Here is a 26228-nt window from a genome sequence, read left to right on the forward strand (position 1 = left end):
CAATTGCAGTCACTGTAAAAGTAAATAAATACAAGTGTTTCGAGTTAATTTCATAAAGGTGGTGTAAGCCCATCCAACTTTGCACCATAGCGGTTGCCCCTTCTACACCTTATATATCTGGAGTATGAAATATTGGGCGATTTTAAAAACGAGGAACAGTCACACATGACATGTTAATTTAAAGGGCAACTATTCATAAAATACAAGGTTATAGGATATGAAAAAGCATGTTGTACCAATCAGAAATGAATTTCAAAGATTTTAAATTTGTATGTAATTTCATTCATAATTGTTCAATCTTGTCATGTAAATTTCATAGTTTTTAATAAAAATGAGTTACATGGTCCTTTGGTGCTAGCAAATAAATTTTCTGCTCATTCCAAAGCAGTGATGGGTCGAGTTGCATTACATGTAATTATATGAATTTGTAATTTAGGTGGAGATTCAGTTAGCCTCCAGTTGAGTCACGGGGTTTGTTACCGCGGGTGAAGTGCTTGGATCTATTAAATTGCAGTCCCAAGGCAATGGTTAATGCTTATTTTTGCACGCACTAGAGGGTGCAAGAAGAAATAAACCTTTAACTGCTGCCTTGGCTGCTTGTGGGATGATCTCCTGTCTGTAATTGAATAGCTTTGTGCTCTTAACAAACAGCTTGCAGCTAATTGAATCTGTCCCTTGGTCAGCTCCAAATCTTAGTAGATCCATATTACCTTACTTTGCAGAATCTGCTAACTAAGCAGAGATGACAGTTAAGACAATATTTATCATAATGCATAAATCTCTGTTTTAACTGCAGTCTTAATGCCACAACTCCACAAGCTACAACTGGAAATATAAGCATTGGTTTCCGGCCAGTGTTCATTTTGAGCTGAGAAAACCGGAGTAAAATTCAGAATTTGATTTAAACTTTACCCTGGGATTAAACTATGCCGAATGAATGATTTTGTTTAATTCTTCGGCTTCAAGAAATCTCTAGAGCAACCATAACTCCATTTGAAATCCTGACGCCACGATATGTTATACAATATATGTATTTTCGCTAAGAAAGGATAAAAAAAAAAACTCACCTACCTTTATGAATTTCTTTTAAAAGGCTGGGTCGTCATCTGCATTGTTTGGGGATCAGTCAGCAGAAAATGAAGCAAATGTAACTGGAAATTCGGAACTCTATGAATCGTCTCCACTTAGCAACCGATCAAAAGCTATTGCAGTAAAGACCAAAGAAATTGAAGAGGTCAGTGATGTGTGTGACATTTGTGCCAACCAAGAGCAATTATTTAAAGAAAAAAAAATGCATCCGTCCTGAGTTTATACTCATTCCTGTGTGTAGAAATATTTAATAATCATACCTGAGTTATTGTAGGACTACTGTAATTGTGGTTTACTTACATTTTAAGATGGTAATTACTTTCCATAAGTGTATGTCTTTTAAATAAATGTATCAATATTCTGAAAAAGAATTTCAGACACTCTTGTTTTTTGGAGACTATTGGAATTCCTTGAAGTAGTATAGTTGTACCTATGTGTAGCCAGCCATGTAAAAGGAATTTAATATACTTATTTCTCTGATGCCGTGAAAGTGCCATTTTACTGGAAAACTGCTTGTTATGGAAAAGAAAATCTTAACTTCCAAATTCCAGCTACAGCGGGTAAGAGGGGATTCATTTTATTAAGAGGACATTGTCAAAAAAGTGGATTTATTCAGGCTGGAACACCTTGAGGTTAGTGTAATTGTTAATGTTTATTAGATTCATCCAACAGACCTGACTCATTTGTGACTTCCAATTTTCTTATTCATAAATACATTAAACTATAGCTTTTAAAGTACAGGTACTGTATGTGTATTTTAGATAGATATATTAGTTTGCTGTTTCACCGCTGTCCTTTGCCAACATGTTTCCATAATATAAGTCAATTAGAGCATGCTTTAACTACGTGGTGGTCATTCATTTAAACAGTACGGTCATTTATTCATATAACGCCAGCATCTTCCAGTGTGCTTTACAATTAGGAACAAAACCGTACTAAAATGAGTACTAAAATAGATAGAGGTAGAAGGGCCCTGCTCACAAGCTTCCAATCTTGGATATAAAAGCCTGACTCTTAAAGCCACAAGTGCTGCATCATTCTGAGTCTCCCGTAATGACAACGATGAATTGGAGACATTAATTCCCTATCAAATGTAAAGCTCTTCAGCACTCCAGGCACATTGAAGAGCTCCCTGTGTAATTAGGAACACTGATACGCTATTCACTGTGGCCAGTCTAATGCCAGATTTTCTTCGCTGTGAAAGTGTGTCCTTCTAAATTTAATGGACAACCTTTTGTAACACCTAACTCATTGGGGGCGATTTAATTCAACGCAAATTGAATAGCGTCGGGAGCGAGCTCCCGGAGCTATTTAATGCAGTACGCTGTGTGGTCGGAGAATGCCGGTTATCACGCTTATTCGCACCTTAACAAGGGTGTTAAGGCGCGTTAACCGGCTTTCTCTGACCAAAGTGCCGGGCACTCGGCTGTTAGCGCCGCGCTATGCAGAAAAACAGCTGTGCGTCACACGAACATATTTTCGTGTGACTGTTTACCTTATAGTGTGCTTATTTGCACAGCGATGTGATTATTTAGCACAAGCAGCTTCTGCTGATTAAAAAGATATGCAGCATGCCTATATTCTGTGAGCGACTGCATACGAAACTCTACGTTACAGTATTACAGCCGCTGACACTGTAAAGTAGCGTTTTGCATGCATATCATTTTAGTCAGCAGAAGCTACTTGTGCTAACTATTCCCATCGCTGTGCGAATAAAACGCATTTGAAGGTAAAAAGTTGCACAAAAAGACACTCTGCGCTACCGAGTCACACCATGGCATGGCACATCTAGAAGGGCGGTTTAGCGCGCAAGGAGACTAGATGTATGAGGACACATCTGTAGCTGGTACATAATGGGGGAAATTGGCTTTGTGTGCATGTGTTTTACTAGAGGAACACACACAAATAATTGTTCATAGAATAATGCCAAAAACAATTTAAGCAGCATTATTTAGCCATCATTTTGTTTCATAGGCAGTGAGCAAAAATGTGTGAGCCTGATGCCGTTGCCAGCGTTTACACGCTTTCGCAACAACAACTCCCCCCGCATAGGTGTGTGAGATAATAGCACCTAATTGAATACCCCTTTTTTTTGTTGGACTGTGTAAAATAAGCCATTGGTGCTTGGTTTTTTTTTTCTCCTAATTTTGGGATTTATTTTTACAAATTGGCCTGTAATTGGCTCAATTGTGATATTCAAAAGGAAAGAAACCAGGACACACCTTCAGATCCATTCAGCTTGCCTATTGAGTGATCATATTGGTCTACAGCAGTTTTGCTTACCAATTGTGTGTCCAAATTAGCAACACGCCTCTCCTAGACTAGGAGACTACCATTGAAACTTTTGACTACTGTGTTTACAACCGGTTACTTTGAATTTACTAGACCAGTTGGACATCTCGTTTTTACTTTAGGTATTATCATGTTTAATATTTTTGGATGCTTTAAGTAGCCAAAAAAGTGTCTTGTGTGGAATGTAATAAGCTAAATTAATAATGGTTCTCCCTGACTCTGTCCTCCCGGGAGGCCATGGTATGCTATTGGATAGCAGATCGCTAGACTGTATGCTTTTAACACTGAGCAGCAAAGGAAAGGAATGTGCTTTTGGTTGGAAGTAGCTTTTTTTGAAATATAAAGGAGAGAGGAGTTCAAAGGCAACAGAAAAAAAAATCTATGGATACGATGTAGAGGACATAAACACAAATTAAAGCTTTTCACATATGGATTTAAAAATGTATTCATATAGAACTATTGTGTATTTAAGAATATAATATCTCCTCTGTGCATGTTAAAATCTTGTACCCATACCGCTGTTTGCACACTGCCTGGAGGTAAAGGTACTTTACTTATCAGACCTTTGTCTAGAGGGAGGAGGCAGCTAGCAGAAGGGGCTGCTGAGGGTTACCTGTACTTGCCTGCTTTGTGCAAACAAATGTACTGGTTCACACAAAAATGTCTTTTTACAAAGACAGAAAAAACACTTTTTTAGCATTTATTTTCCTGTACATGATGCAAATGAAGAGTGAGCAGTGGTTCCCAAGCACGGTTTTCAAGGCATCCTAACAGTTCAGGTTTTAAGCATACCCATACTCATGCACGAGTGACTTAATTAGTACCTCATTCATTTTGATTAAAACATCTATGTGCAACCATGGATATCCTTTAAAACCTGAACTGTTAGGGTGCCTTGTGGACAGTTTGGGAACCCCTGTACTAAAGGATGTACAAGCTCTATAATTATAAATTATAATTTATTTCACATCTTTAACAAAGTACCACAGATTGGGTGTTACAATATTCTTCTGTTGTAACCAGTGGTGGTTGTTTAGAACTTAACTTTAAATTGGCAAATTCCCTTCCACCAAACTGTTTCTGTTACCATTCACACACTCCTAATTTACAGTTAGTAGCCAATACAGCTAAAGGGTGTCATTTTGTGTTTGTTTTGATGCAGGGGATGCAAATAATTATTGTGTAGTTTTAGGTTTGTATGCAGGTAAAATACTGCATCTAAAGCTGGGCATCCACTATACAATTTTCTGTTAGATATCTGTCCAATCTGGCTGGTTGGAATGAAAACCTGGTAATGTTTTGGGGCAATTACAGTCGATCATATGGTTTTAAACACTGAAAAAAAGGACAAAAAATTGTTCAAATTGGTTAAATTTGTGTGTTTTAACCAATTTCTCTGAACAACCATTTTTGGCTATTTTCCAGTGTTTGTGAGCAAATGGACGATTGTCATTTGCTCCCATACATTACCAGGTTTTCATTCCAACCAGTCATATTGGACAGATATCTGACAGAAAATTGTATAGCGCATGCCCAGCTTTACACACAATCACCCTTATTTTAACTGCATTTAGAGATAAGCTAGACTTGCATCTGTCTTTATATATTAAATCTTTGTCTCTGTGATGGAAAATTGCATGTTCTTGCTGGATTCTCTTCTATCTTTAGATTAAGTCCATTATAGGAAATGGTGTTCACGCAACATTAGTAAAATATAACAGACATGATCCCAACCCATTATGGTAGCACAGTTCCCCCGTGTAGAGCCAATTCATGTGACCAGAATACAATGCTTAGTCCATTCTCTGGACACTTGTATAGATGGCAGAGCCTAACGGTGGTATGCTCACAGTAAATAATGTTAACAGTATAGACCCCAATTATTGATGGCTAGTATAGAAGTTAGGCGCTTTTGGTTAGTAGGGCATGTTCCCAGTGTGTCTCTCAGCTGGCATCAACCTATGTTATTGGCAAATAGGTATCTCTGTACTGTTTTTCACTAAAACCTAGAAACAACGTTATCGTTCAGTATAGGACAAAAAAAATCAAATGTAATCAGTCAATAATAGAATAAACAGATACCTTACAGGTGCCAGAGAGCTCATTTTATGGCTGAAATGATTCCTATAATGACTGGCCACTCCTCTCTTGTCGGGTGGCCACACCCTTTCCAGCAACTGGCCATGCCTCTTGGTGGGCCTCTGAGATTGTATTTCCCTGGTGGGCCCTTCATGCCCCAGTCCGACACTGGGTAAGGGGATTCCTCGCTTATGGGGAATCGCGTGTGGCAGTCCTTGCTTTTGGTGTCAGAGATGCACCAGAAGCGGCTGCTGTCAGGGCCCGGGATTATCCGCGTTCTCACTACACCAGCCGGGGCCTTATCATCTGACGCCGGGGATCGGCAATAGACGCTATCTGCTGCCATGAGCATCTTGGTTGCTCCGCTTACCCTCTACATGTACATGAGACACTCGCGGTCCACGCTCAGTGCGCCCTGTAGCTGTTGGTCTCAGGAGGGTCTGGGTCAGTCTCCCTGTATACCTCTCCCTTGGTTAAGGTATATGGTGCTCTATGTCCTACCATTCCCTTGCGTTGCTGTAGTTGATTTAGAGCCAATTGTAATTATATTGATATGCATTGTATGTGACTATTTGCTAGCTGCTGATTCACACTGTCCTTTATTTCTGTCTGTCAGTTAGAACTATCACTGTTGTTCTCTCCATCCTCTTGGGGTGGAGGTCTTTCTCTGAGTACTTCACATTCATTAAGATTTTGTGAAGGCTGTCGCATAACATTGCGATTATTTCCTTTATTTTGAACATGTCAAAAGAAAAAGGGAAACAGGAGGGGGTGGCACCTGTGCTGGTTTCATGTAAATCATGTATGGCTTATGTGTCCTATCAGGACTTAAACAGGACTGGTGAGGTGGCTCTATATAACAGACAACACACAAACCATCCTTTATCTGTCATTGGACAAGAGCCATCTTGGGTCTCCTCTTTGTCCCAGGTAATGATGCAGGTTGTGGATCGTATGGCTGCTCCTACGATGCCTCCTTTGATGGGGTGTCCACAATATCCTATGTTTGCACCTCCTATGCATCATTCATGGGAGGTATGTCCTACTGTGGATGCTCATGTAACACATTTAATCAGAAATGCTACATTGCCTATGCCATCAATGTTTTCTCTGAAAGTTTCCACAGATAAAATGATTTGAAGCCTGTCTTAAGGCAATATTTTCATCATCTGGAGCAGTTACTCGTCCAGGTATGGCTGGAGCCTGGGTAGCTAAAGCTGTTGAATAATGGTTAGGGGCATTGGAAGATTCTCTACCAAATGCTACCAGTTAACAGATGATTAATATCTCCCACATACGGGAAGCGGCTTCCTATCTGGGAGGAGCTGCAGTGGATGCTGGAATTTTAGCTTCTAGGGCATCAACGGCATCAATAGTGGTACACAGAGCCCTTTGGTTAAGATCTTGGAAAGCTGATACAGGATCAAAGAGGGCGCTGGAAGTCTTACCTTTCTATGGAAAGGTACTCTTTGGAGCAAAGTTGGATAATATAATTTCTACTCTGGCAGCTTCAAAGTCAGCAGGTCTGCCATCTACGTCAAATACTACTAGGCAGGTCTCCTTTCGTCCTCAGGGATGAGCAAAGGAACTGTCTTCCTCTCGGCTGACTAGTTTTCACAAGTTAAAGCGACAAACTAAGAGGTCTGGCCTGGCAATGTGTCAAGCTTCTAAGCCGGACAGCAAGCCCTCGACCTGACAGAGCAGGCCGCCTCCTGCGGGATTCCAGGATGGCAGGCCGACTTCTTCAGTTTGCGAATTATCGGCATTAAACAACTACAGATGCCTGGGTCCGAGAAGTGGTCTCTCAGGGGTGTGCCCTCACTTTCAGGAGACATCCCCATCAGAAGTTTTTTGCACTGATCCTCCATCAGATGCAGACAAGGCTTCTGCTTTTCAGAAGCAATTCACTCCCTGCTACAGGCAGGGGTAATGGTCCCAGTTCCTGTGTCTCAACAGGGAAAGGGTTATTATTCCAATCTGTTTCCGGTTCAGAAACCGAATGGTGCTTATCGCCCTATACCGGTGTTTCTCAAACTCGGTCCTCAGGACCCCACACGGTTCACCTTTTGCAGGTCACCCAGCAGGTGCACAGGTGTAATCATTACTCACTGACACATTTTAAAAGGTCCACAGGTGGAGCTAATTATTTCACTTGATTCAGTGTGGAGACATGGAAAACATGCACTGTTTGGGGGTCCTGAGGACCGAGTTTGAGAACCTGTGCCCTATACTAAATATAAAAACATTCAACAAGTTTATCCATGTACCCAAGTTTTGTATGAAAATTCTCCAGTCAGTTATTTTGGCAATGGAGTCAGAGGATTACATGGTTTCCCTGCAAATTCAGGATGCATATCTGCATGTTCCTATTATTCCATCCCACCAACAATTCTTACGGTTTGCTGTCCTTCAGCAACATTACCAGTTTCAGGCTCTACCCTTTGGCCAATCTACGGCTCCCAGGGTATTTACCAAAATAATGGCAGTCATGATGGCATATCTCCGGCGTCAAGGAGTCCGAACTCTGCTATATCTGGAAGACCTTCTGATATTGGCGCAGACGCCGGTGGTTTTGCAAAACCATCTTCAACTGACCATAGCCTGCCTACAAAGGCATGGCTGGATAATCAATTGGAAGAAATCACTTTCTACAACACAGCAGATGATTAATCTGGGAGCGTTTCTGGATTCTCAGGCACAAAGTGTTTCTGCCAGAGGACAAGTTTGCAGCTCTATCACTGCGAATATGCAAGATGCTACGCATGCGAAGAGTATCCATTCTGTTAGCAATGCAGGTCCTGAAATCAATGGTATCCACCTTCAACATGGTGGGGTATGCTCCGTTCCATTCTAGGACTCTACAAAGATTGATTCTCTGCAGGAAAGGACAGCATCATCTTATAAAGTCCCAAAGGATCCTTCTCACTCCAGAGGTTCGTCACTCCTTTCTGTGGTGGCTGAGAAAGGATCATCTAAACAAAGGGCGCCTGTTCTGGATTCCAAATTGGGTGCTTCTCACCACAGATGCCAGTGACAGGTCATCACACTTTTCAAGGAGGATGGACAAATCAAGAAAGTAATCTGCCAATAAACATCCTGGAACTGCGAGCAGTAAACAGAGCACTGATCATGGCACAGGACCTGCTCCAGGGCAGGCCAGTCCAGATCCAGTCCGACAATGTGACTACAGTGGCCTACCTCAGTCATCAGGAAGGCACAAGAAGTTAAGCAACCATGAAAAAAGTGACAAAGGTTCTGATTTGGGTAAGTAATCTTCCGGCCATCTCGGCAATATTTATACCTGCAGTGCTAAATTGGGAAGCAGACTTCCTAAGTTGCCAGAAATACATGCCGGAGAGTGGTCTCTCCAACCGGGAGTGTTTCAGGTCCTGGTAAATAAATGGGGTCTACCGGAGATGGATCTCATGGCATCGCGCCACAACCACAAGGTCCCCAAGTACTGGTCCAGGTCCAGAGATCCATCAGCGGCATTTGTGGATGCACTGGCAGTAGGATGGGACTTCAAACTGGCGTATCTATTTCCTCCGTTTTCTCTTTTCCCAAGAGTTCTTAGAAATTTCAAGCAGGAAGGAGGAACCGTAATATGGGTGGCTCCGGCTTGGCCCAGACTTCATTGGTTCACCGACATACAGAATCTGTCAATAGACAGTCCGTATCGTCTTTTTCTATGGCAGGAACTGCTGACGCAGGGTCCCTGCCATATCCGGACTTCCCTCTTCTGGCTTTGACGGCGTGGCTCTTGAATCTTCCATCCTAAGAGCAAAAGGTTTTTCTAGTTCTGTAATTGAAACGATGCTTAGGGCACGGAAGTCTGCCTGCCTCAATTACATTCCTTTGGTCAATGGTGTTCCCATAGGAAATTTATTCAGGATTTCCAGGGTACTGGCTTTTTCTTTTCAGGTGGGATTAGACAAAGGTGTGGAGTTCTGCAAGTTCAGCCTCCTTTTGTTCCACCGGTAGCACCGTGGGATTTGTCTTTGGTTCTTAAGGAGCTACAGTGCATCCGGAGAGTATTCACAGCGCTTCGCTTTTTCCACATTTTTTTGTGTTTATAGCCTTATTCCTAAATGGAATAAATTCATTTTTGTCCTCAAAATTCTACACACAATACCCCATAAATGACAACGTTAAAAAAGTTTTTTAAGATTTTTGCAAATTTTATTAAAAATAAAAACTAAGAAATCACATGTACATAAGTATTCACAGCCTTTGCCATGAAGCTCAAAATTTAGCGTAGGTGCATCCTGTTTCCACTGATCATCCTTGAGATGTTCCTACAGCTTTGGACATGATTTTGAAAGGCATACACCTGTCTATATGAGGCCCCACACTTGACAGTGCATGTCAGAGCACAAACCAAGCATGAAGTCCAAGGAATTGTCTGTAGACCTCCGAGACAGGATTGTCTCGAGGCACAAATCTGGGGAAGGGTACAGAAAAATATCTGCTGCTTTGAAGGTCCCAATGAGCACAGTGGCCTCCATCATCCATAAATGGAAGAAGTTCGGAACCACCAGGACTCTTCCTAGGGTTGCCGGCCGTCTAAACTGAGGGATCGGGGGAGAAGGGCCCTAGTCAGGGTGGTGACCAAGTACCCGATGGTCACTCTGTCAGAGCTACAGCATTCCTCTGTGGAGAGAGGAGAACCTTCCAGAAGGACAACCATCTCTGCAGCAATCCACCAATCAGGCCTGTATTGTAGAGTGGCCATACGGAAGCCACTCCTTAGTAAAAAGCACATGGCAGCCCACCTGGAGTTTGCCAAAATGCACCTGAAGGACACTCTAACTATGAGAAACAAAATTCTCTGGTCTGATGAGACAAAGTTTGAACTCTTTGGCATCAATGCCAGGCGTTATGTTTGGAGGAAACCAGGCACTGCTCGTCACCAGGCCAAGCATCATGCTGTGGGCATGTTTTTCAGCGGCAGGAACTGGGAGACTAGTCAGGATAGAGGGAAAGATGAATGCAGCAATGTAAAGACGCATCCTGGATGAAAACCTGCTCCAGAGCAATCTTGACCTCAGACTGGGGCGACAGTTCGTCTTTCAGCAGGACAACGACCCTAAGCACACGGTCAAGATATCAAAGGAGTGGCTTCAGGACAACTCTGTGAATGTCCTTGAGTGGCCCAGCCAGACCCCAGACTTGAATTCGTTTGAACATCTCTGGAGAGATCTGAAAATGGCTGTGCACCGACGCTTCCCATCCAACCTGATGGAGCTTGGAGAGGTGCGGCAAAGAGGAATGGGCGAAACTGCCCAAAGCTAGGTGTGCCAAGCTTGTGGCATCATATTCAAAAAGACTTAAGGCTGTAATTGCTGTCAAAGGTGCATCAACAAAGTATTGAGCAAAGGCTGTGAATACTTATGTACATGTGATTTCTTAGTTTGTTTTTTTTCTATTAAATTTGCAAAAATCTCCAAAAAATTTCTTTTTTTTATACGTTGTCATTATGGGGTATTGTGTGTAGAGTTTTGAGGACAAAAATAAATTTATTCCATTTTGGAATAAGGCTGTAACATAACAAAATGTGGAAAAAGGGAAGCGCTATGAATACTTTCCGGATGCACTGTACAAGCTCCCCCATTTGAACCTTTGGACTCTGTGGCTAACAGCGAAGACACTTTTTTTTCTTTAGGACATCCCCATGGTATCCCTGTGGATCCCTATGGACTCTGAAGAAAATTAGTTATGGTAGACTTACCTAGATAACTCCTTTTTTCTTCAAGATCCATAGGGTCCACAGGGCACACACCCTGACGCACCTGGCTTCATTGGGTTATTTTCTTTCGGTCACAGATACCCTCATCTTGTGTTATGGTGCATACACACGGTCAGATGAACTATTTGCAAACAATTGAACGATATTTGACTGTATTAAAATGAATGGAAATCATCCAAAACTGACTGCAAACTCATTCGTTTTCAGATATCGTTATCTGACAATTGGGAACTCGCATTATTCATCATTGCACACATGTCAGATTTTCCTTCAGATATGAACGATTGAACGATTTTTAAAAGAAAAATCTGAACGTGTGTATGCACCATTAGTGTTTCTGATGTACGATTGTTCTTCCTTCTCCTGCCTTGAGGCTTGTTAACTAAACTGAAGTCCTATGGCTAGGGGTGGGGTATATATGGAGGAAGACGCGGGGCATCATGGGAGCTGAAGCTTTAACTGTTGGTGCCTTGTCTTCCAACTATAATATCCCTATGGACCTTGAGGAAAAGGAGGTATCTAGGTAAGTCTGCCATAACTCTAATTATGTGTGTGTATGTATGTATGTATATAATATATAATAAATATATATATATTATAATAGTGTGTGTACACATGCTAGGTCACCTTATTCTCTGTCACGTCCTCCACTCTGGCTGGCTCCATCCACTCTGCTGTTCTGACCCCCCCCCCCCTGTTGATTTGTCCAGATCCCCCTGCGATCAGTGCTGCCAACCTCCCCCTTGCTCAGTCTCGCCCCCCATACTTCCCTTGTTGTATACATAAACACACAAGTATATATGGATGTGTGTGGATCTATATTGGGGGCGGAATTTTTGCTAATTGATGTGGCTATTTCAAGGCAGCTGGTGGACTACATGGTTATGGGTCTACTTGGTGGTAGCTGTGTGGTGGTGAACTGTCTTGACAAAGGTTCTTTTGGGACTGAAACGTCAACTTTGATATGATATTCATGAGCTATTAAATCATTTTTCTACTGAATGGTGAGTGCCCAATTTTGTTTACTGGATTCTGGACTTTATTGTCTTTAATGGAGCACCCTGGACTATACACTCTTTCAAGTGAGTGCAGCCTATCTGGATTGATTTAATTATGGGGCAAATTTTGTACCTTTTTAAGCTGGCACCCGCAAGATTTTTGCAAGGTCTATACCTTTTTGACTGAAGTTTTCTACAACCTTATGGCTTTCATTTTGGCCTATCCCACACTGGACTACTAGGATTCCTATATCCTGAGCACCCTGGACTATGCACTCATTCAAGTGAGTGCAGCCTATCTGGATTGACTATCTATCTATCTATCCATCCATATATATATATATATATATATATATATATATATATATATATATAATATTTTGTGTGTGTATGTATATATATATTTATTATAGTGTGTTTTGTGTATGTATACACCCACTGTATGGCAGCCCAAAATAGACCCTTCTTTAATTCCGCTTCAGGCCCATATGGACCTTAATCTGGCACCGAGGAAAAGTCTACAATAGATTTGCGTTTTCTTTTGGGGACACTTACTATATGGAACATTGAAAAGTGCCTTTTATATGTACCCTTGTATGTTTTTATCCCTCAATACTTGACTGATTTTTATCAAGCAATTATTTTTTTAAATCTTTTAAAGTCATTTTTTTCTTACAATGTAATCTTCCTGTAAATCTATATTGTGTGTGTGTGTGTGTGTATACATATATATATATATATATATATATATATATATATATAATGTGTGTGTGTATACATAGTATTCAAGATCCCTTTTATGCACAGCTGCCAGATTCTCTTCTGAAATTTGCCTTTTCTAATGTGAGACTCCCTGTCAAAGGAGTTATGGATGCAGAGACACCTGTAGCTGTGATATATTGACCAGCATTTACTGTTGAGCTCTGTTGAAATTAGATGCTTCTTTCCTTACTAAATTACATTTTCTTTTTTACGATGATTGTTTAGTTTTTTGTTTTATCCAGTTAATTTAATTTGCACTGATAAACTTGTTATTTTAAACATTTCAGTGGCTCATTTGTGCATGTGTCCTGATGTTTAAAAGCAAATCAAGAAAGGACTCCAGGTAAAAAATTCCTTTTACTTACCACCTTCTACGCATACAGTGTAGTCCCCGTTCATGCACAGACATCCTCATTGTGAACACTTGAAATATCCTTCAGTTACAGTTACCGGACGCTTTCCCTGGCTGTCTCTGTGCCATAATTAAAACAAGATTTAGAGGAGATTGTTGCCAAATCCACATTTCTGGACCAGCCTAATGATACTACAGCTCTTTGTGGACTTCTGTAAAAGAGCAAAAGTTCAAACTAACCAATGAAATTTAGTGAGTCAAATTATCTGTGACATGCCATCAATTTTTTTACTGCAATAACGCAACTTACATATCCTGCTGTTTTATGTAAGGAAATGTTTTATGTGCAGTTTTATGCTACAGAAATGATAATTGGGCTTCAGTTCCTTAGGTAAGAAATGAATACCAGATTTATTATTTGCCCAGATTGGACCTGATGCAGTGTTGGAAAGAAATCCAGCTATCATATGTGTCCTCATATACTATTGCTGCAGTTGCGCCAAACAGTTTTTTTCAGTTCGCCAGGCCCTGTCTGACTCTGCCTGCGCTGAGCGTCCTTTTTGTCCAAAAATGTGCCTTGGTCGCTAACTGATGCAACAAACTGCTTCATGAGACTGCACTGATTAATTTGACATGTGACACTTGTATATCTGTGAGTGACAGATTCTGAATCTGTATATGAAGTGGTACAATGCAGCAGCCACGGCTTTTATCGACATCAAAGTCCATTGTGCTTCATGTACAGATCTAGTCGCACACAGATATACAAGTGTGGCACCGGGGGGGGTTAGGGTTAGGCACCACTGGGTGGGAGGGGGGGAAGGGTTAGGTTTAAGCACTGAGGGGGAAGGATGTCGGTACAGAGAGCAGGCACAGAACACCTCTGGCTGTTAGGGACAAGGGGGGGAGATAGTTTTAGGCACCACCGGGGGGGGGAGGTTAGGGTTAGGCACTAAGGGGGAAGGGTTAGTTTTAGACACTAACGGGGAGGGTTAGGATGCAGGAGTGGGGGGAGGGTTAGTATACTTGCGGAGCCCCTATCTGGATTCTAAGCATCGGTATGCCGCTGTCAGTGTTTTGCCGTCTGGCCTCTCATACCCAACCCACTTGTCGCAGGACACTGGAAAAAAAAACAAATACATAGGGACCAAGTTTCTACTTCTAGGCTGCCATAGTCATTTATGTTAATAATACATAGTTTTTGTTTTTCATGGTATTGCAGATTTAGGTAGTGGCTGCTTACCAGTATTCCACTATTGCTCTACTCAAGAGTATATCTAATTAAAGGTAGTAAGGCATATATGCAAAATTAAGCCATAAAATTATTCCGAATTTGATTATAAGCTTTAATCAAATAAAGCGCATAAGGTCTTAATAGTAAAATCTTATCTATATTTAATGAGTGTAATGAGTTTGAGGTTAAACAAATTTTAAATGGAATTGTATTATTAAAAAAAATAATTTTTTATGCCAGCATACTTTGCAGCACTTTTTCAGTTTTGAGCAAACCCAGTAATAAAACATGGCTGTGCAATAACAAGCAGAGAAGTAAGCAGGCCATTCTTGCAAGATGTAAGAAAATAGGAGTTTGAACCAATTTGTGCCACTCATGAATCAGTGAGATTGCAAAGGGAAAAGGTGTTTATTTGGGCTATATGATCCATGCACATAGCAATATTGGTTTGGGGGAACAGGTTTATGCGCAATGGCAAAGAATTGCTCAATCTGAGTAGAAATCCACATTGCGTCAGTCTATGAAACAGGCCCAGAGACTGTTCCAAAAGTATATTGAAACTCAAAACAAAATTAGATTTTTCAAGTTCTCTTCACATATAAAGCTTCCGGTCAAAAAAAATATATATTATATTTTGATTTTTTTTTTTTTTTTCTTTATTTTGCCATTTTTTGATCACACAGGAATTGGAAAAAAAAAAAAAAAAAGTTACTAATCTTATTTTTTGTTGAAGTCTCTTGATGAATGTACACAATGGTCGATAGCTGTCACTTTATTATTTCCCAGAAGCCCAATAATGCCGTGATTGATTTTGGCATTTTCTTCTGTCTATCGCCTCCTGTCAGCTCTATCTGTAGTGAAAAAGATAGATAATACAAATTACTTATATATATATATATATATATATATATATATATATATATATATATATGCGCTGTGCTCTTCAATTTCTTTTCCAACGTGGTACCATTCATCCAAATTTTCCATTAAAATTTAAATAAAACAACAATATTGACAATGACAAAGAGTCCAAAAGTTCACATGAGTGTTCTTTCTTAATCCACCACCTAGATTAAAATATTGTGATCTAAATATTTTTACTAGCTCTGTAAAGTTAATGGCATATTTCAGGGTCTTTTTCTCCTCCTTCTGATGTATTTTGATGTAAAACAAATTTTAGGCCTCCGCATATATACCATAAAAAAAGATAAGGTACACAATACTGAAGTACCGCCAGTATCATAAAATAAAACCTTTAATAATTGCACTTGCAAACACATAAAATGAAAACACTTCTAACAAAACTTTTGCCATCAAGCTTAATACCAGATTGACCAGAAGAAAAAGCATATCAGAATCATCTGTTATCCCGGGAACCTTTTCAGCGTCAACTCCTTCTGACGCATTTTGATAGCTTCTCTTTCACAAAGCTGGTCTCATGTTGAAGTGGACACTTTATCAATATGTGGATTAAAAAAAAGCAGCTATATATTTTTCTGATAATTAAGAGTACTATGTTCCCCTGTCTGTTAGGAGATTTTCAACTTCATTAGAGTTTATTTCTTTATACCGTGGTATAAAGAGCCCATATTGACATTCTTGTATTTTATTTTTTTGTGGATTTTGTTTTGTTCACAGCTTCATTCTTGTTCACTTAAGATATGAGGCAGCCATTCTTTTTAAAGTGAGTTAACTTCTATTCTTGTTTTACTTCATTGCAACTGGAAAACGTTAAGATTTTATCATCTTTATATCCTTTCCCTTGTGTTGCACTATTGTTATCTATGTTTAATGAGCCAAGCCGTTTCCTGGCACTGCAGAAAATAAATGGGGAGACGAGCTGCTTGTGATAATGCTTAATGTATGACTATTTTGCTGTTTTTGGTTGCAAACATACTAAAATTGAAAGGGTACACAGGAGGATATCATCACCCATGTGCTAGAATTATGGACTCAATCATGTTGCTTTTCTGGAGCCACTGAAGTGCTACAGCATAAAGATTCTCACATGTTTACTAAAATGATACATTTAACATATTTACCATTGATTTATTGTTGCTTTGCTGGCAAATCTAAATTTAAAAGTACTGATTCTTAAAACAAAACAAACTTTTTATTTTTAAACATTTAAAAATTGTCATATTTTTATGGCATTCTTCCATTTTTATGTAGTCGAGGATGGCTCCTTAGTGATTTACAATCACGTTATTTTAAGGTCTTAATTATCCATAAATCAATTGGACTTTTATAACTACTACCAGGTCTACACACACTATCTAGGGAAAAGCAGATTTTCTGAATCTTTGATGTGATCCGCCAGAAGAAGACCATCCATCACTTGATGTGACCTTTTGATAATCCAACTGTATCACTTGAGTGCTCATTTTCTATCTACAGCTTCATGTGTTTTTAACTTCGATCTTCAACTGATGATTCTTTCCAGAATGTTATGTAAACTGCTTAATTAGACTCCCACTTCATTGACTTGTCTTTCTTTTCCCAACTAATGCGGTTGAAAGTTAAATGGCTCCATTCAGTGGACATGATACTCCCCTCTCTACAGGTGAATTGTAAGATTTTTTTTTTATCACACATTGTCATAAATTAACCAAGATGTACTACCAACTGTCAGGACATAAATTTCTGCCACTAAACTTGTTCATCCTTTTGTATATTATGCTGGATATCCAATTCCTGGGTTTTTTATTTAATTTGTTGCATTGTAGTCACTGGTAATAACACATTTTAGTATTAGTATGGTATAACAGCCCTCACTTTTCTGTGATGGCTTTTTACAACATTTTTAAACATGGCTGCAGGGATTCGCATTAATGGAGTTGGCCACTGATGTTGAGTGACGAGGCATGGATCTCAGTTGATGTTACATTTCATCCCAAAAGTGGTTGAGATCAGGTGCTATATTAATGAAGTGGCAGCTTTTGTAAGAAGCAGTTTTTCAGCAAGATTGAGCTGCAAATGTAAAGCTGCACTAACATTCAGTGTAAAGCCGCCTCTTTGTAAATAGCACTTAGGAGAAGGAAGAGAAAAGAAGACTCTTTGTTGGAGGTACTCTTAAAGTAGTATGAATAAATTAAAACTTTTATTTTATAAGATTTTAGAATATAAGGTGGAAGATGTTATTTTTCAACCTCCAATAATATTTAAATACAGCCAATAATTACAAACAAACATAGAAATTAATATAGTTCACTGCCAATTTATATTAATACAGGCAAAAGGTGATTATTGTAAGTGGTTAGATTCAACACATTATATTTATCTATTATTGATTATTCACAAAAACATCCCTTGTTATTGAAACAAAATATGCTAAAGAAACCTTCTAATTTTGAAAAAATATATCAGCTAAACATATCTACATAGATTCTAGTATACTTGAAGGAGTATTTTGTCAGATGGCTTATCCTGCATATATACTGTTATAGGAGATCATTGTATCCATTTTGTATCAATATGTTGCAGTACAGTTGCTAGCAGAGAGACAATTAGTATCAATATGTTGCAATGCAGCAGCTCAAGAGCTGGCAGTGAGACAATTGCTATTCATGTAGCAAAAAACAAATCCCTACAGTTTTTTTCACTTAGTGGATAGAACACAGTCCTGCTGAAAGAAGAAATAATTAATCAGAAGTAGAGATATATTTTAGTCTCAAAAACTGGTAATGTAGAGTGCATTGTAGTAACCACATTTATTACCTATATACGAATTGCTCACGGCGGAGCTTCACCCTGCTTAGTGAGCAGGAGGGTCAATATTTGTGACCCTTAATAAATGTGTAGAGAATACACATCAAGCACAATCGACACAGATTTGGGTTAATAAAGATTTGACTCACTGCAAGGAACGCACCATTTAAACCTATAGTAGGTTGACAGAATCCAGGCAGGAGAATCCCCTTTCACTTCTGCTGTCTGATCACCATACATCTAGTAGAGGGTTATAGATGAGAGAGTGGAGAGGCCCTGCCTGGGATGAAAGATAGTTGGAAATGCACTTCTGCTGTCGTGACAGTAACCACCCGTCTGTGCTGGTGCCAGACGACAGTGCGGCACTAGATGGGGGAGGTCCCGATGAGAGAGCGTGAACAACGGGGTGTCTAGGAGTATGTGCAATGGTCTATATGCAGGTATTGCAGTACTATTTCAATAACAAAGGATAAGGTATGGGTGCTGGTAGATTACATCACCATCTCCCTGCATGAGTATTTGCTTCAGTGGTCATATTCCAATGGAGATGGCTGCGTCCTTGTTTGCTGGAGATGACAATCGTTTCACCTAGAGGGCTTGTTCACATCATGGCAGGTTTGTATGTAGCCCCAGGGCGCTGTGTAGGCTAGTCAAGTTCTTCCAACTCTGCAAACCAGTTGTTGATGGTCTTTTTGAATGGCTGAATTGTATACTGAAATAGGAAAAGCCCTTCACCCCCCCAAAACTTTTGCCATAAGGTTGGAAGCGCACAATGGTATGGAATGTCATTGTGTACTGTAGCAGTAACATTTCCTTTCACTGGAACTGTGCAGTCCAGACAAAGCTGAAAAACTGCTCCAGACACACTTCCTTCTCCAATACACTTTACAGTTGACAGGACGTGTACTTCTGGCACTGGATGAACCTAAATTCATCCATCAAACTGCCAGGTGGTAACACTCAATTAGTCACTTGAAAAAAAACTAATTTCCACTGGCTCAGAATCCTATGAGTGTGCCTTACACCACTCCACTGATGTTTGGCACTGCACATGGTGATCTGAGATTTGTGTGAGAATGCTCAGCCATAGGACCCTGGTGCATGAAGCTCACGACACAGTTCTTGTGTTGATGTTGCTTCCAATGGCTTTTTTTTTTGTGAGCTTGTGTGTGGTCTGCTGCTTTATGTCTGGGCTGTTGCTACTCTTAGGCATATCTACTTCACAATAACACCACTTACATTTGACTCAGAAAAGGAGAAAATAAGCTTACTTTTTGCATCCTAAGACAGTGCCACTTGAAAATCACTGAGCTCTTCAATATGACACTTTCTACTGCTAATGTTTGACTATGAAGAATGCATTTCAGTTTGCTTTATTTTATGCACCTGTTAGTGTGGCTGAAACACACTAATCAGAAGGGGTGTCTGTGCGTTTTGCCATATAGTGTATATACAAATGTGTCCTCATACACCTAGCCTCCATATGCTAAAGTAAGTGAGCCGCCAGGCCCCATGTGACTCAACTTGCGCCGAGTGTCTTTTTCACCCAAAAATGGGTCTTAGGGCCGTATTCAATTAGCGGCGAAAATGGACGGTTTTTGCCCAAAAAACTGACATTTTCGCCAAAGAACAGGTGAAAACTGAAACAGGCAAAAAAAAATAGAGTAAAGTTTTCCCCGGACGAGGAGGAAAAAAAAAAATGCAAAATCCCTATTTTTGGCTAAAAATAAGGGTATTTCTTCCAGGACCCTTTGGATACCACCCCCCCTCCCCCCTCCCCATGATGATAAATTATCAGAACAAAAATTAATACGTTGCATACTGTGGCGAAAAGCAACCGCGCAAATTTTGGGTGAAAAAAAATAGTTGAAAGTGGTTTTAACGTGATGGGTCTGATTTTTCGGGAGGCGGTATGGATGCGTCAAGAGTTTTAAGCATCGCACACAGTCGCAGCAGGTGGTTTTTTAACGGTTTTGAAAATTGCATTTTTATGACACGAAAATATACTTGCACCCATTTTAAAATACCCCTAATTTACGTGGAACAGTAATTTCCTGGAAAACAATGGCTTTCTATCCTTTTTTTCAACTAACTTTTTTTTCTTGTAACCCAATATTTGCGCGGTTGTTTTTCGCCAAAGTGCGCAACTTACTATTAATTTTTCCTGCTACTTTATCATTAGGGGGGGGGGTTTCCAAAGAGTTCTGACAGAAATTTAGCCAAAAATAGGGATTTGCATTTTTTTTTTCTCCTGGTCTGGAATGGAGATAACTTTTCAATAATTAAAGAATATAATATGGATACAGTGTGAGACGGAGTTTGAGAGGCTGAGCACAAGGATTCGAGCAAGGTGAGGGACCTGGTAAGATCAGTAAGCTTGCATGAAGAGATAATGAAATGTCATATTTGGAGGTATTTCCAAAACTCGGACTGAGGGAAATTCCGTCTTTCCTGTAACTCTGCAAACGGACGCACCCCTTATGAACAAACCATCTGACCTAATCTCTCCGGGGCTATCCATACTTTCATTTAACAACTGGATGATTAATGGCCACTTTAGAAGTCGGAGTTGCCTAGAAAAGATGTGAGAGGAGAAACAATAGACGAAATATGGGTGAGACGTCGCAGTTTTTTCCAACAACGTAATGTGGTTGTTATAGTGGGGTGTTTGACAGTTAGGAGTCTGGGAAGCCAGGGGACAATTTCTATAGCCTGAGCCAGACTGCTTTCCTCCAACATAATCCACTGTTTGAAACCCTTCGCACGAGTCCACTCCAGAACACGATTAAGAATGATAACGTGGTAATAGCTAGTGATGTGGGGAAGTTGCAAACCACCATCGTGTTTATGTCGGTATAAGATACAATGTTTAAAACGCTGTGTGGAATTATTCCAAACAAACCTACGTATAAGACGCTCCATATCTGCAAACCATGAAGGGGGAATATGAATTGGAAGGGTTTGCATTAGGTATAAAATTTTGGGCAGGGAATTCAATTTCACCATGTTAATCCTACCGATCCAGGATAGACTATTGGTGCGCCATCTAGTATAATCGTTACGAATAGCTTGTAGTAATGGAGTGAAGTTATTCGAGAACAGTTGGGATAGATCTGTAGTCAAATAGACTCCTAAATATTTAAGTCTAGTGGGGTGCCAAACAAAGGAGAAGGATTGTTTCAAAGAGCTTACCAAGGAAGGAGGTGCAGTCAAACTCATAGCTAATGATTTGGAGTGATTAATTTTAAAATTTGAAAGTTTACCAAATTTCTGGAATTCTAGTATAAGGTTCAGGAGAGAAATAGTCAGATTAGTGATTAATGCTAGGAGGTCGTCTGCGAAAAGTGCTAGTTTATGTTCCCGACCCCCTATGTGGATTCCGGAGATATTTACATTATGTCGAATAGCCCTTGCTAGAGCTTCCATACAAAGAACAAATAACAGTGGGGAGAGTGGGCACCCCTGCCTCGTGCCATTCGATATAGCAAATGAATCAGAGACCCATTTACCCTGATTCTCACTGTGGGAGCATCATATAAAGCCAAAATTCTTTGTAGGAAGGCAGGCCCTGTATGACGAAATTTGATTTCAGAACAGCCAGATTTCTTAATGTTATGGGTTCACCAAGGTGCTGGAAGCAGTCTACTACTGTAGCCCATCAACTTCAAGGTTAAATGTGATGGTCTCTTCTGCATACCAATGTTGTAATGCATGATAATTTGTTACTGTCACCTTCATGTCCGCTGTCTGGTCAATCTCCTATGACCTCTCTCATTAATAAGGCATTTTCAACCACATAATTGGCACTCATTGGTTTTTTTTTAAGTTTGCACTCCATTCTTTGTAAATTATAGTGACTTGTGCATGATCATCCCATACGGGAGATACTCAAGTAACCTTATCTGGCAGCAAAAATAATTATACAGTCAAAGTCACTTAGATCAATTCTTCCCCATTCTGGTGTTTGGTCTGAACAACAACTAAACTTCCCGACCATGTCAGTATGCTTGTATGCACTAGGTTTCTGCACCATAATGGATTGAAAGATATTTGTATTAACAAGCAGTGTGTCTGTGTGTGTGCGGTGTATATCTATACAGCCATGGCCAAAAATTTTGAGAATGACACAAGCATTGGTTTTCACAAAGTTTGCTGCTTCAGTGTTCTTATACCTTTTTCTAAGATGTTACTATGGTATACTGAAGTAAAATTACAAGCATTTCATAAGTGTCAAAGGCTTTTATTGATAATTACATTAAGTTTATGCAAAGAATATTTGCAGTGTTGACCCTTCTTTTTCAAGACCTCTGCAATTCGCCCTGGTATGCTGTCAATCAACTTCAGGGCCACATACTGACTGATGGCCGCCAATTCTTGCCTAATCAATGCTTGGAGTTTGTCAGAATTTGTGGGTTTTTCTTTGTCCACCCGCCTCTTGAGGATTGACCACAAGTTCTCAATGGGATTAAGGTCTGGGGAGTTTCCTGACCATAAACCCAAAATTTTGATGTTTTGTTCCCGGAGCCACTTAGTTATCACTTTTGCCTTATGACAAGGTACTCATCATGCTGGAAAAGGCATTGTTCCTCACCAAACTGTTCTTGGATGGTTGGGAGAAGTTGCTCTTGGAGGAGGTTTGGGTTCCATTCTTTATTCATGGCTGTGTTCTAAGGCAAAATTGTGAGTGATCCCTCTCCCTTGGCTGAGAAGCAACCCCACACATGAATGGTCTCAGGATGCTTTACTGTTGGCATGACACAGGATTAATGGTAGCGTACACCTTTCCTTATCCAGAGAAGTGTTTTTCCAGATGCTCCAAACAATCTGAAAGGGGATTCATCAGAGAAAATAACTTTACCCCAGTCCTCAGCAGTCCAATCCCTGTACCTTTTACAGAATATCAGTCTGTCCCTGACGTTTTTCCTGGAGAGAAGTGGCTTCTTTGCTGTCCTTCTTGACACCAGGCCATTCTCCAAAAGTCTTCGCCTCACTGTGCATGAAGATGCACTCACACCTGTCTTCTGCCATTCCTGAGCAAGAAAAATACAAAATCCTGGCGCCTAGCCAAGCCAATCGAGCTATAACCGATATAACCAATTTATTTTGCTGCAGCTATCTGTTGTATGGGACTTGCCAGCCCTTGCTCAAAAATTGGAAATAGTAAAATATAACAGACAGCGCTGCAATAAACAGGATTATCCACACAAATAGATTCAATTTGGAATATACATATTTATTTTTAATAAAGATAAAAAATGGCCAGTATGAAAATAAAAAGGAAAACAAAATAACAGTAAAAATGTATATATTTTATACACATAGAGCAGACCTATATATTTGTTCAATCACCTGATCTAGATAACAATAAATTTGGACTGCTCTGAATGTTAAAATGGAACACCATTAATATAATACCATCAATTTGTGGTTAGTTGCTTCCACATATACAAAGACCATACATTTACAAGCAGGTAAATAGATTTCAAATCGTCAACTTTTTGTAAATCCAGCTTAATTGTAAAGCTGTTGGAGAATCAAAAATAATAATAATAATAATAATAATACTTGTCCAAACACTGAAGTGTTGAATAATATCTCAGTCCTTTTTTAAAAAAAAAGAGAGAACACAGTCCAATGCTTTTATGGTAGGCACACTGTGGTGCAAATCTCAATAGCTCAGTCCTCTTAGTGGTTTTTCAAAAAAAAAAAACATATATTCATGTGATCATGTTTCACTAGGAGCTTAGTAGAGAGACGTATGCAATAACATCAGCACATTCAATGATATCTCAATTATTTATGTTCTTCTTGAGAGAAAAAAACCCTCCAGCATTGGAATGGTTAACACTGAAATGATTAGCACACTATGGTGCAAATCTCAATACTTCAGCCCGGTTGATAATTTTTATAAACACATAGCTATGTGAAAATACTCACTAGGAGTTTGACAGAGGAACTTGTATTGATCCTTTCCAGCCTCAGTGCTCTTAAAACTGGATGGTCCTTGCTGCATGCAACATAAAACATAGGTAAACACACTAGTGTGCAATCTGTCACACTGGTGTACACTCTGTAAGGCGTTTCCCTGCCTTTCTTGGAGTCTCAGCGGTATTCTGTCTGAGGAATGCAAAGTTGTTTTTTTTCTGGGAAGGGGGCGTGGCCATGCCTCCCGTGATTAGGCCACGCCCCCTGTTGCCCAATTCCACCGCAGCTCTTGGCGGGCCTGCTGGTGGTGCCCCAATCCTGCAGCTGAATCAACTTTAGGAAACGGCACTGGCACTTGGACATTCTTGGGCGCTCTGAGGCCTTCTTCACAAATATTCTGATAACTCTTCATGACATTCTGGAGTATATGCAAATTGTCGTCATAAAAACTGAAGCAGCAGACTTTGAAATCTAATACTTGTGTCATTCTCAAAACTTTTGGCCATGGCTGTACATCCATTCATTCATCCAGAATGTGATATAAAATGTGGTATAATGATCACCTTTATTGCGTTGCTTTACGTAATGGAGCATACATAATTGTTCACAAGTCCTTTCCCTGGGAACAAACTCAGCTTTGATTTTCCAGAAGTCATCTAGTGTCATCTGAGGTTCTAAATCTGTACACTGAAGAGAAGAGACATTTCTTTTACATTTGGCTCACTTGATAGGCCTAGGAATTATTAAACTCATAAGTGGTTATAGACCTGTTTACCAAATTGTTTCTAAAGATCTGAGCCCTTTTGAGCTATACTTTAAATTTTTTTTTATATACATCAGTTTAAAGCAATGTGAGCGAGGTATTGGAAAGCAGTCTGCTTCTATTTTAAACGCATTTATTTTAGACCACTATTGACAGTTGTAAAGTATGTGACTCGAACGTCATAGGGCTTTATTATAATGCCCTGCTGCTCTCTGTTGCTTGTTAATGGCTTGAACATTTTCTCCTCCAGGGCATGACTAGTAAAACCTAGTCAAATTCTATTGTCTATGCAAATGTTCTTTATATAGCAATCTATTTAATGCTGATGTAATGTGTCTCTGCTCTCATGCTTTGGACGTTTCACTCCTGCCTCTCGGGCTTTTCACCACAGTTTGACCTCCTCCATGTGACTGTGCTTCCTCTCGTCTCTTACCTGAGGCAGTTGTATTGATGACAAGGCAGTGCATGACTGGACAGGAAGTGTGGATCAACTTGGATGTTGTTTAGTTTTTATGCCTGAATGTTCAGCATTTCCTTATTTATCTTTTAGATAAATACATATATTTTCCATGGTCTGTTTTCATTTGCTTTTTTCTAAAACATAGACCTAAAACTTATTTACATTTATAAATGGGACATGTACTGTATGCTTGATTTTGCTAACGTTATTGCAGCAATATATCATGTTTACACCTTTTATAGGGAGTCACCATCCAGGCCTAAATTACAAACTATTTTAGCCCATTAACTGGCAATTGGCTTTCTAAATGGGAGACCCTTAATCTCTATATTAGGCACTGTTTGAATAGTTTAGGCTCTTCTGACACTGGTGGGGTGTAGCAAGCCGCATTCATGTATAAACTGCTGTCAGTTGAGTCATATCAGTGGTTCTAGTGATCAATTTATCACTAATTTCTGCTTATGCCTGAATATAAATACAGTGTTTGGTAATGGGAGGATGTAAAACCACCCTTAATACTTTTACAGTGGGTTGCATGAGTCAGTGATTATTGCAGACCGCTATGAGGATCACCTCATATTATTAAAAATATACCGTACTTATGGTATTCTGTGTGTTCCACTGATCTATGGAACTGTAACATGCCGCATGTGTACAAATGTGATGATTTTTCCTATGCAAAAAGTAAGTGAATTATCATAATGGAAATGCATTACTATCTAACTCTGAGAAATGTAGCCTAAATCCATCATTTGTCACCACATTGGAAGCAAACTCTAAAACTGACAATAATAATAATGATGTAATGCACTTTCTTTCC

At 39.7% G+C, this 26228-nt stretch overlaps 1 protein-coding gene across 4 annotated transcripts in view; it reads left to right on the top strand.

Annotated features, from left to right (window-relative positions):
* The window catches only part of PPHLN1 (periphilin 1), a 114709-nt gene that overhangs the window by 74560 nt on the left and 13921 nt on the right, over positions 1 to 26228 (top strand). For all 4 annotated transcript variants that reach the window (XM_088457938.1, XM_088457929.1, XM_088457944.1 and 1 more), the window contains one exon: positions 1094 to 1234. In XM_088457938.1, the coding sequence (XP_088314064.1) occupies positions 1094 to 1234 (141 nt within the window). The remainder of the gene's footprint in view (positions 1 to 1093; positions 1235 to 26228) is intronic.

This window comes from Taudactylus pleione, unplaced genomic scaffold, assembly GCF_031769625.1.
Source record: "Taudactylus pleione unplaced genomic scaffold, aTauple2 ptg000041l, whole genome shotgun sequence".
In the NCBI taxonomy this organism is placed as follows: Eukaryota; Metazoa; Chordata; class Amphibia; order Anura; family Myobatrachidae; genus Taudactylus; species Taudactylus pleione.